Source organism: Wickerhamomyces anomalus (genome assembly GCF_001661255.1).
Source record: "Wickerhamomyces anomalus NRRL Y-366-8 unplaced genomic scaffold WICANscaffold_2, whole genome shotgun sequence".
Classification (NCBI taxonomy): Eukaryota; Fungi; Ascomycota; class Saccharomycetes; order Phaffomycetales; family Wickerhamomycetaceae; genus Hansenula; species Hansenula anomala.
This window is the reverse complement of record NW_017567111.1, coordinates 542,111-555,979: the sequence shown is the minus strand read 5'-3', so window position 1 is coordinate 555,979 and position 13,869 is coordinate 542,111. Positions and strand designations below refer to the sequence as shown.

Below are 13,869 nucleotides of genomic sequence, written 5' to 3'. Positions count from 1 at the left end.
AAAGACGCCGTTCGCGACAATACATAGTAAACAATCATCAAGCAATAATTTAATCATTATTTATACACATCAACTTCATTAAATAAATATATAGAGTCACACAGAGGCATCCGTTGAGCTTCTTCTTTTCTTCTGATAGTCTGAATTGACTTTTCTCAAGTTTAGCCACAATGCCGCAACGAGAGTAACGAACGCAAAAAATGCTGAAATCTTAAAAGTGTCATCATAACACTGTACACCTTTAACACACACTTTGGTATTTGTAGACTCATCAAGTGGCGAGTTCTTATCATAATTAGATCCAAATAAATGAGTGAAGAAGTAGGCTGGTATTATTGGACTCAAATTGATGAATCCCCAAGAGAATGAAAATACCTGAACCCCAAAAAAATCTAAAAGTAATTGTGGTATAGAACTCCAAGTGAAGCCATACCCAACACCATTGATGACAGAATTGATCCATAGTTTATCACTCTTCACAATGGTTAATCCCAAGATTTGGACAAGGAAAAGACATGAAGAAGGTATCAACAAAATCCAACCTCTTGATTTCTTGAATGAATTAGATAACAAATCACCCACAATCCCACTCAAAAGACGACCGGCACAATTGGAGATTGATAGAATTGATACTTGAAATTGCTGTTCCCTTTGAATAAATAAGTCATCTTCCCCTTGTAATAATGATTTCACCATGTACCCCACAGAATAGATATACATCTGACCCAGGGAAGCCAATAACCCAAGAATTAAGAAAACTAGCCAAAACTCTGGACTTTTTACAACACCACCAATACTGAAATCTGTTGCAGATAGTTTCTTGTGCATTAACTCTTCAGCAAGATGTTTTTGTTTCGGAAAGGGAGAAGAGTAAGACTGAAGCTCAATAGATGGGGAACTAGAACCTGATCTTAAAGGATAATGACCCCTAGCGGTATGTCCTTTATGAGAGTTCTTATCAGCTAAGAAAATCATTGGTAAACCAATTGTGCAAACAGCAGCAGCAGAATAACCCAGGAATCCCAGAAATCTTGAAGTATCAGCCCTAAAGAACACCGAACCCAAGAAAGAATAGGCAAAAGCACTCAAACCATATGTTGCTATTGGGAAAGAAGTAGCAATACCTCTGTTATTAGGGAATGTAACAGCACAACATTTGATAACAGCAGAATTAATGAATGTAGACCCCAAACCAACCAAAAAAATCAACGCGACTGAAATGTTGACATTTGGATACACGTCGTCATACTGATCTTTCAGCCCAATATAGCCTGTGGCAATGGCCAGTGCTCCAATGATTACTGGTATCGTGAATCCACGTTTGTCTATGATCAAGCCCGCTGGCACTCCAGGAAGAGCCACTCCTATTGTTCCTGCAAAGGCTATCAGAGATGCCTCTGTACCTGAGTATCCCAGTTTCAGAGCCAGCTGTGGGCCATAAGCCGAATACAGGTACAACGTACCACAAACGAACCCGACAAAAGTACACGACAGTAACGTCCCGGCTCTCTGTAATTGTGACATTTGGGTACCCTTTTTTTCCAAGTATATGGGGGTATCTTTGATAATGATTTGTACCTGGTGAAGAATGTGGTGAAGAAAGCTGAAGAGACATTTTCGCGAATTGATGAAAAACTAAAAAAAGTTCAGTTGGCATGGCTGGTGATGTCGTTAAGGTTTGTGACTGGAAATACAAAGAGAATGCTTCTGAGGAATGGCCTGAGTAGCCCCAAATTCGTATCCAGACGATTGTTCAGCTCCAGCAGTAAGCTTCTGAAAGGCATCAATATTGCATTTTTTGGGTCAGATGAGTTCAGTATAGCATCTTTGAATAAGCTACTACATATTTCAAAAACCAGGCAAGATGTAATTGATAGAATTGATGTTGTAACAAAGTACCCAAAGGCTACAGGAAGAAACTTCAAAGACGTAACGGATGTACCAATTGCAAAAGCTGCTGAAAGTGAAGGGCTCAAGCTTATCAGAGCTGAAACAAATTCAGAGATCAATGCTTTGGTAGATAATGGCTATGATCTAGCAATTGCTGTGTCTTATGGGAAGTTAATACCCAGAACGTTCATTGAAACTATACCCTATACAATAAATGTTCATCCCTCTTTGCTTCCAAAGTATGCTGGGGCCAGTCCTTTACAATATGCTTGGATCAATGAAGACAAATTTTCAGGTGTCACTATTCAAACATTACATCCAACAAAATTTGACCATGGTGAAATTATAGCACAAACAGGAGAGATTTCCATTTCAGATTGTGAAAAATTCAAGACTGTTAGTGATAGACTAGCCGTTGAAGGTGCTGAATTACTGGGGAAAGTTGTTGAAAGTAGTGCCTATAAAGATGTTCGTATCAAATCCAACTATACACCATCATACGCACCAAAAATTAGTCCAGATTTTTGTATGATTGACTGGAACTCTCCTGCTACTAAATTGACTCGACAACTTGAAATTATGAAGTCACTATTCTCATTCAAGGAAATAGACATTATAAAGAAAAGAAAAAGAGTTCATGACTGGAGAAGAGTGATATTTTATGATGCTGTCGCTCTTCCAGATATTGAAGGATTTGAACCTGGTGAGTTTAAAATAGATAACGATATGGTTGTAGTACAGACATCAAGGGGCTCCATTGGGGTTAAATCGTTAAAATTTGAATATGAAAAACAGGAAGATGCCACTAAATTCATGGAGAAATTAAAGAAAAGAGCAGGTGAAACATCAATGAGATTTACTCACGGACCTGAATCGGATAAATAAATATGGGGTTCAAACTTTGTAAATAGATCAAAAAAAGTTACAATAGATGCATAACAGAACAATTTATAATAGTATACAAATAAATCAAAAACCACAATTTATCAGTCTATTAAGGAATGACTTGACAATGCTTATTATACTCATTAACTGCAACTCCGATGTGTTTGTAAAGGAACTTGCGTGAGTTTTGATCAGGCAATGGAATGAAAGGACCTTGCTTTCTATTAGTTAAGCCAATTTTGATACCAGTTTTCTCTTGTGTAATTGACTTGACCTCATCATAAGAAATTGACCAAACAACCTCTAGGGAAGTTATGGAAATCAAGAAAATATGCTTGTAAGTGACAATAATAGCCATTTCTTCACCAGGCAAGACAACATGAGCCAAATAATCTTCATTCACATATTCACCACCACCTGCAGTTTTCAACCAAAATTGACCTTGAGCTTCTCTTTCAGAAAATGGTCTTACGACAGCATCATGAGAAATATATCTTGGTAAACGAACTTTATCAATACCATCAGCATCAAATGCTGTAGTTGTGTTTCTGATACCTTCACTAACATTGTTGACTAAGTCAAAAACACCAATAGCAGTTTTAGTTGGAAGACCAATTATACCTTTACCAATACCTTTGAAGAGACCAGAGGCACCACCTTCACTTGCACCTTTCACTGGTGCCAATGCCACACCAGAGATACCACTGGAAATACCATCAACAAAGGACGAAGCCCCAGCACTAAATCCGTACAAAGCGTGTTTTGGTCTATTTCTTCTTCTTGTCATACGACGACGCTCTTGAAATTGCTTATCCATAGTTGCGACAGTTAAACCTTTTGCAATGGAACCTGAAACTTTAGCGAAACTATCAGAAAACCCAAATACAGACTTTTTCAAGAAACTTAATCCACCTTTAGCAACACTGATACCAAGTTCTTGAGGACGATCATTCATAACCAAACCCTGATATGGTTCATAAAAGATATCCATCACACCGGAACTGATATTATTAAACAATCCCACTGGGTTTCCAATAAGATCAGCAGAACCAAGAACTTTGTGAATTTGATAAAAGAATGCTTGACCATAATGAGTTTGAACAGATTGCATTAGCACTGGTATAGGAACTCTGACATTTTCAACAAACAATGCATTCAACTTTATTGGCGCATCATTGATGTTACCTATGGCCATAGTCAACACATTGAAGAAAAACATGACAGGATTTTGCGAGTTTGTTTTATCTTCAACATTGATTCTTTCAGTACGCACAAAAGACAAATTCAATTGAGTTGGTTGGAAATGTAAAGCTTCGAAATAGATATCATTCCCACCAGTGGTATTGATAGGCTCTGGAATGATTATAACATCTTCACACAACACATCATGGATTTCCTTGTTCCAAGACGCGCCGGGAACCTTAGAGAAATCAAGCAACGCAAACAAGAAATCTTCATCAATCTCCAAAGACATTTCCTGCAGTAACATAGTTGCATATTTGACATAGGTTACCCCATAACTATCATCTTTAACTCTTGAGATTGCGCCTGAAAAGGCCGGATGGTTGCTCATCTCTTTTGAAGACTGTGGAACAACGGTTGGATATAAAATAATTGGGTAAATTCCACCATACAATTGATTATCAATTTGAATCCATTTCAATTTACAGCTTGCAGTTTGATAGAGCTCAGAGTCATTAAAGTGTAGCTCAATACCACGCACTGAAATATAACACAATTCCTGTAGTCTGGTGTTGATCAAAGAAATACCAATACCTTCGAACTTGAACAAAATCTTATTCAGTATATCCGAGTCTTCATCTTCCGCCTCAAATCTGTCATTTTGGTTAACTGAAATTGAAGACGCAGTTTGTACATCTCTTAGTTTGTAAAGACTATTAGAAGGCTCATACTTGGAAATAACCAATGATTGGGTTGGACCATCTGCAACAACATTCAAATCGACTATCGTTCCTGAGTTAGATAGCCTCATTGGACGAAGATTACCAATTTCAGCGAGTTGAATATATCTTTCTCTTCCTTCAGCTCTCAATACCAGCTCCTTTATAATACCAGCAGGATAATCCCAAGCATATGGCATGACACTTTTTGGAGGAATCTTGTAGTAAATTGGCTTGAATGGGGTTCCGTCTCCTGTCACCACCTCATCGTTTTCATTCAAGTTTGGATTCTTTTGATAAAATATAAACTCTTGGTCACTAAAGTTACGAATTGAGAACGGCCAACGGTTCTTTGCATCTTCAATATGAATAAACAAAGTTGACTCTTCAAGTAAAACATCAACTTTAAGAAGAACCTGCCCAACATCTTGCTCATAAACTTTCAAAAAAATTGACCCAATATCTTTGATATTGAAAGGAGAAGACCATTTTGATTTTCCTCCAGGCAAACGTAATTTCAGTTGCTTCTCTTCAACTCTTGGTAGTTTATATAATGGTTCCAGCTTACCGGATTCCAAATGGAGGGAGTCTGAAGATCCAATATCTAGTATTTCAATACCGGACTGAAGATTATTCTTGATGATGTAACGAGGTGAAATTGTAACCACTTTTGACAATTTATATTTTCCTTGACCCTCTTTGATATCGATACCAACATTCATCTCTGACTTCTTGTTTGGTAATTGCATCGCAACCTCACTCGTTCTACCAATAGCTTCAAAACTGACTGGTTTACTCCACTGTGAATCACCGAGCCTAACCAAAGCACGACTGCCACGATCTCGTTTCTCTTCAAACGAGAACATTTTTGGAGCAGTGCTCTTTATCATATCATCGTTAGTCTCAACCTTTGATTGTAGCACATTATATTTTTCACTGATGAACAAGTCTCTGCCCGTACGGTTAAGAATGATGTAAGGAGCATAAATGACAACTTTAATACCAGCACCCTCATTTCTAGTAGCACTGTAATGAATATTCAACTGCAATTTTTGACCATCTTCGTTTTTGGTGACAAGACGATTTTCTCTTTTGAACTCACTATTATTAGGGGCATTGATTATGGCAAAATCACTTTTTTCAAACCCACAATCTACTGGTTTCACACTAAGCAATAAGAAGTGTTCTAATTTAACAACATGAACAGGACTGGTATTTCCTTTCTTCAAGAAATTTCTCCAATCTCTCTTTGCACTTCTATCATATAACCTGTAAGATAAATCAAATGGTAATAAATTTTCAATTTCAAGTGGAGCAGAGATAACAACCTTCATATGGGGGTAGACTCTTGAGAGTGGCTCATCCTTGTCATACTTTGCCTCAGCTTGGAAGAAGAAACTAGTTGTGTCATTTGGATCTTCAGATGGACATCTAATAGAAGCAGCTGATTTTGCCAAACGTTTCCAGAAAATACTATTTTCTGACCATTGGAAGGGAACTTTGATATCAGGTTTTATTGAGATTGGAGTATCATAAACTTCGTCAATTGGAATTGCTCTTGAACAACCCTGCTTGATTAAAAACTCATTTTTACCTTTGATGATAATATTCACTTGTGTATCATTTTCAATAGTCACAGTAGAGCTCAACTTTATAGTCTTGACATTATCTTCACCCAATGAAGTTTCAACAGCCAACCTACTATGTATACCATTCACCGGTGGTGTTAGCATGAATATTTCTTCCCCTTCACTTGTGACATGGACATTGGTAACATCTTCATAACCAGATTCAAGCAATTTAACACCAAGGACACCTTTTTTGTTATCTGTTGTCAAGTTCTCACGGATGTTTCTCCAGTCTTCAAATTCCCAAGGAATCTCGTCTCCTTCTTTGATGGTTGTAAGGCTAGGTTTCTCACTGCTTGTATCAATCCAAACTTCTATATCAAAACCGGTCTCATTGAGAATTTTGTAAGGTTTTTCAGTTCCTCTCGCCTTGATGTCTTCTTCCGTGGAGATGGATGACATAACTTGAGACAACAATGCAATTGAACGAGACGAAAGGGAAACCTGAACGAGTTTGCGAGAAACAAAATCAACAAAAAGCTTTTGTCTTGGTGACTGCACCCTTGATATATGCGCTGCTATTGGCCATGGTTCAATGAGAGGTTCCCAAGATGATTTAGCATAGTTGAAAATATTGACAAATGTCTCGATACTGGTATCAGCTTCCAAATCAGTAGACCAGTTTTTGGCTGTAGCTTGGAAAGGACTAACCGACATATCAAGAACAGGTAGCTCATGTATATCACCAATCAAAACCAGCCTAAACCCTTCTATATCAGCAGTAAGCTCTTCAGCCTTGATAACTATTTCCGGTTCTTGAATTGAAGAGCGCTTCTGATGAGTACTTCCAACGGAGGTGATTATACTTGGTGCATACTTTGAAAGTTTTTTTCTGAACTCTTTAGTGAAAGTTGTATAGTTTGTACCCTCTTCTTCTCCATCATCAGGGGTTTCATCTAGCAATCCATTTTGTTTGGCAAGGTCCATTGCCCTATTGAAAATTGTAATAGCTAACCTAATATCCCTCAATGAAACTCTCATAACAAGCGGTTCAACAGAAATTTGAATTGAAGTAAGCAAACTCTCTTTTGTGCTTCCTCTATTGTCAATAGTCAAGGAAGATGAAAAGTCATCGATGATTCTCAAACGGTTATTCTCAAATTGGTCCATGCGACACAAGAACATACCAACGTTATTGGCACTTGCTGTTGAAATATTTTGGCTTGAGGCAAGAAGCTGTTCAATTTTGAAAACAATAGCTTCAGAGTTAGAGACAGTTGGGTCTGCAATCAATATCAATGATGTATCAACAACATTTATGGTGATTCCAAATCTTGACGTCCCTTCAGAACCTAGGGGTTCTTCATTCTCTTTAGCAGTAATTGATTTAGTTGTGTTGAATTCCGATCTATGTGTTTCACCTTCAGTGATCGACTTTGTGCTGAGCTCATTATTTGGCACCACTAAGGCTGAATCAATATATGATTTCAACGAAAACAAGTAATCCAAAGCCAGTATAAATTTTGGACTATTAACATTGACAGCTACAACCGTATTCTTTTTATCAGCAGGACCGTTAGTTGAAGCTGTGGCTGAGAAGTGGTGCTTGTCACCAGAGACTTTTGGAATGATGTTTGCAAATTTGTTGTCTTTAATTTGACGAATGTCCTCAGCGGAGAAGGACTGAACATAAACCTCGGATTGGAAATGACTGTCATAGTTTTGAATAAAACTGACACCAATTTTTTCTAATGAAAAGGTTGAGATACCAGTATTAGTTAAATCTTGTATGCCTTTGGTATTATTGTGAATAGTTAGCGACACCTTTGGCAAAGAAAAATTGAAGTCAATTTTGGTGTTTTCAGGATTTTCCACTGGAACAGGAGTAGCAGGCTTTTGTAGTACTTCAGATTCACCACCATATGTTGCATTTGGTGCAATAACCTTGTTTGCATTTATAGCAGCATCTTCAATATCAGCTAAGGAATCAGAATCATCAAATTCAAAAACAGCAGGGATAGATTGAGACAAAGCATACAAATAACCCAGTTGAAGCTCTGTCAATTCCGCATTAACTTCATCCATTTTACCTTCAATCACCATCTGTGGCTTCTCAGTAGCATTTTCATTGAACTTCACATCAAAAGTCAAATCCATATCTTCAATAATTTTGAGCAGTTGATTGACTTCCCCTTGGTAAAAAGATGAGGTAACTTTTGTTGATCTCAAACCACAACTGATATTATTTATTGTATCCCCATCTATTTTTAAAAACTTGTTGTTTGCAAAGAATTCACCAAGATATAGAGTAACATTATCATAGATATCAGCATTATAATTAACCAATTTTGGGAATACAATAATCGGAGTCTTTATTGTTATAGCAAACTGCATTGAATTTTGGTCTTGAATGTTCACTTGATTGAAAGCTGCATCTCTAGCCGAGTCATAAAGTGATTTCATTCTTTGAAATTTACTCAAAAAATCCAAAATCTTATTTAAAGGACCCTCAAGGAAGTTGACACGCAATGAACCAGCATTGAAAGTAAAGCTGCTTTGATAATCTAATGTTTTATCAGAAGCAGTATCAAATGTTTCATAGGTGAACTCAGCAAGATCATTACCATCAAAACTTAACAACTTTCTGGCCAATGAATCTCTAGGTGAACCTTCATTACTTTCATCATAGACAGTTAATGCTCCTAATTTGGAATAAACTTTCAGTTTTTCCGGTAGCACAAAAACATTAAATAGTGCTGTAGATAATTGTAAAGTAGCCAATTTTATTCCACTATCATTTAAGGCTAGAATGATACCTTCAAGGTTAACATTGACTCTAATTTGTTGTGGGGATGTTTCAATTGCAGAGGAATCATTATGTCTCAAAGCATCAGCTGGTGTTTCTTCTGGATTTGGATCTGTGAATGTTGTCAAAATGAAGTTGAGAATGGTCAATAAACTCTTTCTAGTAACAATAACCTTTAAAGCAGATAAATGGAGATCAACATCTTGATCGAAAACCTCAATCTGTTTACCATCATGATTCACCATCCTCTGTGTTCTATCATAATTCAACCTAAAGATATCTTTTGTATTATCAATTTTCTCTTCTTCAGTAAAATTATTAGAAGAAACAATTTTTCTAAATTCTTGAGGACCAGAATTTTCAATATAATCTTCAATGTTAAAAGTTGAAAGCACCAAGTCAACATGCATACCTGTAGAGGTTTTGAAAAATTCCAACTCAAAATGCTCAGCAACTAGATCAACTATTGGATCTGCAGCCATAGTTGTACCATCATTACATTTCGACAATAATAACTGAACCTTGTCAACATTAAAGTTGAATTCAAAATCATGTTGCTTACCAGCATTTTTCAGTGAAGCTGCTTCAGATTGATCATTCGAATCACTTTCACTTAGATCATCAATATTCAAGCTGGAATCCATTGGTTGAACCAAGTTCAATGGCGACGAAGATTTTGGTTCTTCAGCTTCTTCACCAATACTAAAGTCTGGCATACATTTGTCAATGAGTTGCATCATTATTTTGTACTGATAATCATTCATCTTAGCAATGAAGCTAGGAAGGTTTGCAGTCACTCTGATCTTGGCGAGGTTTGGTGCCTTTGGTAATATTGATAGCTCCAATAGCATCTTCATGTCTAATTTATCAAGGATAGTTGATGTATTTCCATCTGAATTGTGTAACTGTTCAATTGTTGACTTTATAGTGGGGCCAATTAGAACCTGAGTATCTTGAAGGTGTAAATTAAATTTATCATACATCAGTCTGTTCAATTCTTCAACATCGATCTTATCATACTCTTCCTGTGATAAATTTTTGATATTGTTTGTTTTGTCTTTATCAGCTAGATCACTTATCAAGCTAATATGACCAGCATCAATAACAGCACAAGGTGAAGACCAGGAGTTTGCATCCAAAGGAAGAATGATCAAAGGAGCTTGGAGATCTAGTTTAGCATTGATAGTCTTATGCTCTTCCCAAATAGCCTCCAATCCCATTCTTGTTTGAGTAGTAAGACCTTCCATAGTTGCTTCTGCAGCATTTAAGATAGCATTGATTGTATTTAAATGTGCTTTAGGTGGCGTGAAAAATCTAATGATTTCATTAATGAAATGGGCATGATAAAAAATTGTCATACTTCTTAATTTAGCCAACAATGCAGAGTCAGCTGAACCATCTAGTGGATTTTTCTCAAACGAAACTCTGAAGAATGGCTCTGAACTTTCTTGAGTCTCCAGCTCTGTATTGAGAGGTTTCACACTAACGACATGTTTATAAAGTGTAGACTCTGTACCATCTTCAACTTTCAATTCTTGCAATGTGAAATTAGCTAAGAACGAATCCGGTCTTTGATAAACTTGAGTGGCACAACCTTCGAAAATCACTTCAGCCAAATTCTTTTTAGATTCTCTGTTCTTGATAGTGAAACCACCTCTTTTCAATTGTGCAGATAATTCGAGATTAACACGATCTCTTGGAATATTGACTGCTTCACTTAAAGCCCGAGTCTCATCAAATTCAATAGCATCATAAAGCTCTTCTCTTTGTTCATCTGTTAAAACCAATTTATTTTCATTAGTGTTTGTTTCTGCCCCCTTTGACCACCAAGAGGAAAACCAACCACCGCTATTTTGGTTTGTAGCTTCAGAAGTAGCTGTTTGAGCAGCTGGTGCAGACTCAGCATTTGCTAGTCTCTCCTTTCTCAATTCACTTTTAGCTAATGATCTAAAGAACTTTATATCTTCAAAAGTCAACTCCTCTTCTAGCGATCTGAGTTCTTTTTGACTTTCCACATCTTTCAAAGGCTGATTTATATCAGGAAGTAAAAGTTTTTGTTTCCAAAGCTTGATGTATGCTTTTCTATTATCACGTCTTTTTGCGAGGAAATCCCAACTCCAGCTATAGTTCTTTTCATGGATTTCATTTAGCACAGACTTGGCAGCATATTGGAACCACTCTTTTCCATGACCTTCAAGTGGAACTGTTGGTTTGAATCTTTTGAATTTGTGTGTTTTGTTATACCAATGGAATTTGGAAGCAGTCCATAGAGCATCTCTATATTGGTGAGAATCCAAATCAACACTGAAATCTTCAAAAAATAATTCTGTTTTGAGATGAGGTTGGGTTTCTGTTGTTCCTAGCTTGTTGACAGTTAAATGACCTGTTCCACTCACTGGTCTCAAAATAAATTGTGTAAATTCCTCATATTGTGACAAATTATCTTGGTCAATAATTGAGTTTTTAAATTTTGTCAAAAGCTCCTCATGGTCTTCAGTATATATGGAAGCTGTTTCTGTGTTCCAATAACAGCATAATGATTTCAAAGTCAATAATTTATGAGTCAATTGTTGAGAAACCGAGATAAATGTATGTTTCCAATCTTCATCTGTTGAAATAGCGGACAACTCATTCAATGTCACACCAATTGCATATGGGGTATCTGTAAATATGCACTCTGTATCTTCATACCTGATATGAATGTTCTTAATTTGAACTTGTAAATTATCAACGATCTTTGTAACAAGACTTTCAGTGAAACTTTCGTTTTTAGCGGCATCTTCTGGTGAAAGACTATTTGTTGGATTAGCCTTGTTCAAAATCTCTAGATCATTTAACCGCTGAAACTTGAGAGCCAATTCTCTTCTAATTTCTTCCTCGTGGTTATATTTGTCTTGCAAAATAGGCGATGCTAACAAGTAAACATCTTCTATAGTCACCTTTACTGGTTTCCCTTTCAAATTGGACCATGGGATTTGCAAAGTCAACTCACCCAAGTGACCAAACTTGACATCAATCGGGAGTTCTAGTTTATCTAAAGATTCTTTTTTTAATCTCAAATCTCTAAGTTTAACATCACCACTCCAAATACCAATATTCAATTGCTTTGGATCGAAGTTTTCAACGTAATTTCCCTAAGAGTGTTAATAATGCTCTCATAATATTGTATAAAAGAACTTAACATACCAAAAACCTGTTCAAAAGACTTGCGACAAGTGATTCAAGCATTTTTAGCTCCTTGTGGCTATCAACTGATCTGGATCTCTATACGATATAGCACTAGGGGATTTATGCTCTTCAATCGATTTTATATCACAAAAAAATCGCCCAATTGTCTCCTGTGGGTGCTCCAGATTAAAAAGAATGATATCTCTGAGGAATGTCCTTATCAATATTATATGGCTGTTCTTCAACTAGTTGTCTAAAGGTACACACAGCTTCAAAAACATAGATTTTTTTGCCCTCTACAATTGCTACAAAGTGGCCCTGGTTAAAAAAAAACGAGCACCAAAATCAAGGTTTTCAGTTATTTTCGAATTTGGGATTAAACTTGTTAGTAAAGACTGGTTAAAAATAATTTAATAAGCCATTGCTACTCGAAAGATTTCAATTGAGCTCTTTTCAACCAAATCACTCTATATAAAATTGATCTTTTTAACCTCTGTTTCTAAACTTTACCCACCAAATGCTTGATCTTGGTACGCGCACTCTTAAGGGAGATGGTGAATGATCAAAGTGATGAATTTGAAGAGTCGTTCCAATCCTCTTCCACAAGGTCTTGTAAACTCAAACAAAGATGGCCCATTATATCAAAAGAGTTGTGTTTTCAAGTGCATTTTTTGCTGCTGGGTTTGCAGGTTTTGCCAAAGTTTGGCCTGAAGATTCAAAAGAAGTAAACTCAAAAAGATTATCTGAACAACGTGTGGAGATTTTGGAAACCATCAAAAAATCGCCAAACTACATTAAATTATTGAGAGATAATAACTATACTGGTGACGTTCACTCTTCTCGTATTCCAAGATTGCATCAAAAGGATCATGTTAGTCAAGGGTTACTGTTTGGTCCACAGCATTTAGAGATTGACCCATTGGTGTTCACGAACCCTAAGGATCAAGAATTACAAGCATACTATCATCTAGGTAAAAAACTAACCAGTTATGACGGGAATATACACAATGGTGTGATCTCAACAATATTGGATGAACTCTTATGCTATTGTGGATTTCCTGAACTTCCTAGTCGTAGGGGTGTCACCGCAAGATTGTCAATTGACTTTATTGATCACGTTAAACCAGATACAACAATCTTATTGAAAGCAAAAGTGAAAGAAGTCAAAGGAAGAAAAGTTGTTATTGGAGGTCATATCGAAACTGTGGAGAAACATCCTAAAATAGTAGCTACTGCTAATTGTGTTTTGGTTGAACCTAGATGGTTCAAATACTTCAAATGGCTGAGCTTATTCTAGATATTCCACCTTATTTATTCAAAACTAATAAAGAACTAATGAATTATAAAAAAAGTAGCGTAGTTATACCTGTTTTAGCGGGATTTTCCCGGCTGGGTACCAAAAAAATTGCTTCCACTCAGAGTCGAACTGAGGATCGCTACATTACTAGTGTAGCGCCTTACCAACTTGGCCATAGAAGCTTAATATAAGAAAATAATTATGTGTGTCAGTCACGATAGGGCGGCCGGTTCGGGCACATATCACCCAATTTGGCTTTTAAAAGTCAAGAGTTAGGGCATCTATTAGATTGTATATTCATAAAGATACCCCTAGCAAGTTATTTTGCAATCAAAGTGCATTTAGCTTATGTTT

The 13,869-nt window shown here is 36.6% G+C and overlaps 4 protein-coding genes and 1 non-coding gene across 5 annotated transcripts; 2 read left to right on the top strand and 3 right to left on the bottom strand.

The window, feature by feature from the left end:
* Nucleotides 1–32: 32 nt before the first annotated feature.
* WICANDRAFT_89978 (uncharacterized protein) lies at nt 33–1,002 on the bottom strand. Its single transcript, XM_019186203.1, has one exon. It carries the CDS (start codon nt 973–975, stop codon nt 97–99), a length of 879 nt encoding a protein of 292 aa, XP_019039984.1. The 5' UTR covers nt 976–1,002; the 3' UTR covers nt 33–96.
* A 277-nt stretch (nt 1,003–1,279) lies between these two features.
* On the top strand, nt 1,280–2,775 carry FMT1 (methionyl-tRNA formyltransferase; the record flags this gene model as incomplete). The annotated part of the gene is made up of 2 exons (XM_019185490.1): nt 1,280–1,430; nt 1,781–2,775. 2 exons carry the CDS (start codon nt 1,280–1,282, stop codon nt 2,773–2,775), a joined length of 1,146 nt encoding a protein of 381 aa, XP_019039983.1.
* A 109-nt stretch (nt 2,776–2,884) lies between these two features.
* VPS13 (membrane morphogenesis protein VPS13) lies at nt 2,885–12,278 on the bottom strand (the record flags this gene model as incomplete). The annotated part of the gene is made up of 2 exons (XM_019183162.1): nt 2,885–12,184; nt 12,237–12,278. The coding sequence occupies 2 exons, from the start codon at nt 12,276–12,278 to the stop codon at nt 2,885–2,887; spliced, it is 9,342 nt and encodes a 3,113-aa protein (XP_019039982.1).
* Nucleotides 12,279–12,846: 568 nt separating this feature from the next.
* MRX3 (Mrx3p) lies at nt 12,847–13,524 on the top strand (the record flags this gene model as incomplete). The annotated part of the gene is made up of 1 exon (XM_019182670.1): nt 12,847–13,524. One exon carries the CDS (start codon nt 12,847–12,849, stop codon nt 13,513–13,515), a length of 669 nt encoding a protein of 222 aa, XP_019039981.1. The 3' UTR covers nt 13,516–13,524.
* Nucleotides 13,525–13,624: 100 nt separating this feature from the next.
* On the bottom strand, nt 13,625–13,697 carry WICANDRAFT_t30. Its single transcript has one exon. It is a non-coding gene; the product is annotated as a tRNA-Thr (tRNA).
* Nucleotides 13,698–13,869: the final 172 nt, after the last annotated feature.

What these genes read in the sequence shown, in the direction of transcription:
- WICANDRAFT_89978 (XM_019186203.1), bottom strand. Translation starts at nt 975, where the DNA reads ATGATTTTCTTAGCTGATAAGAACTCTCATAAAGGACATACCGCTAGG.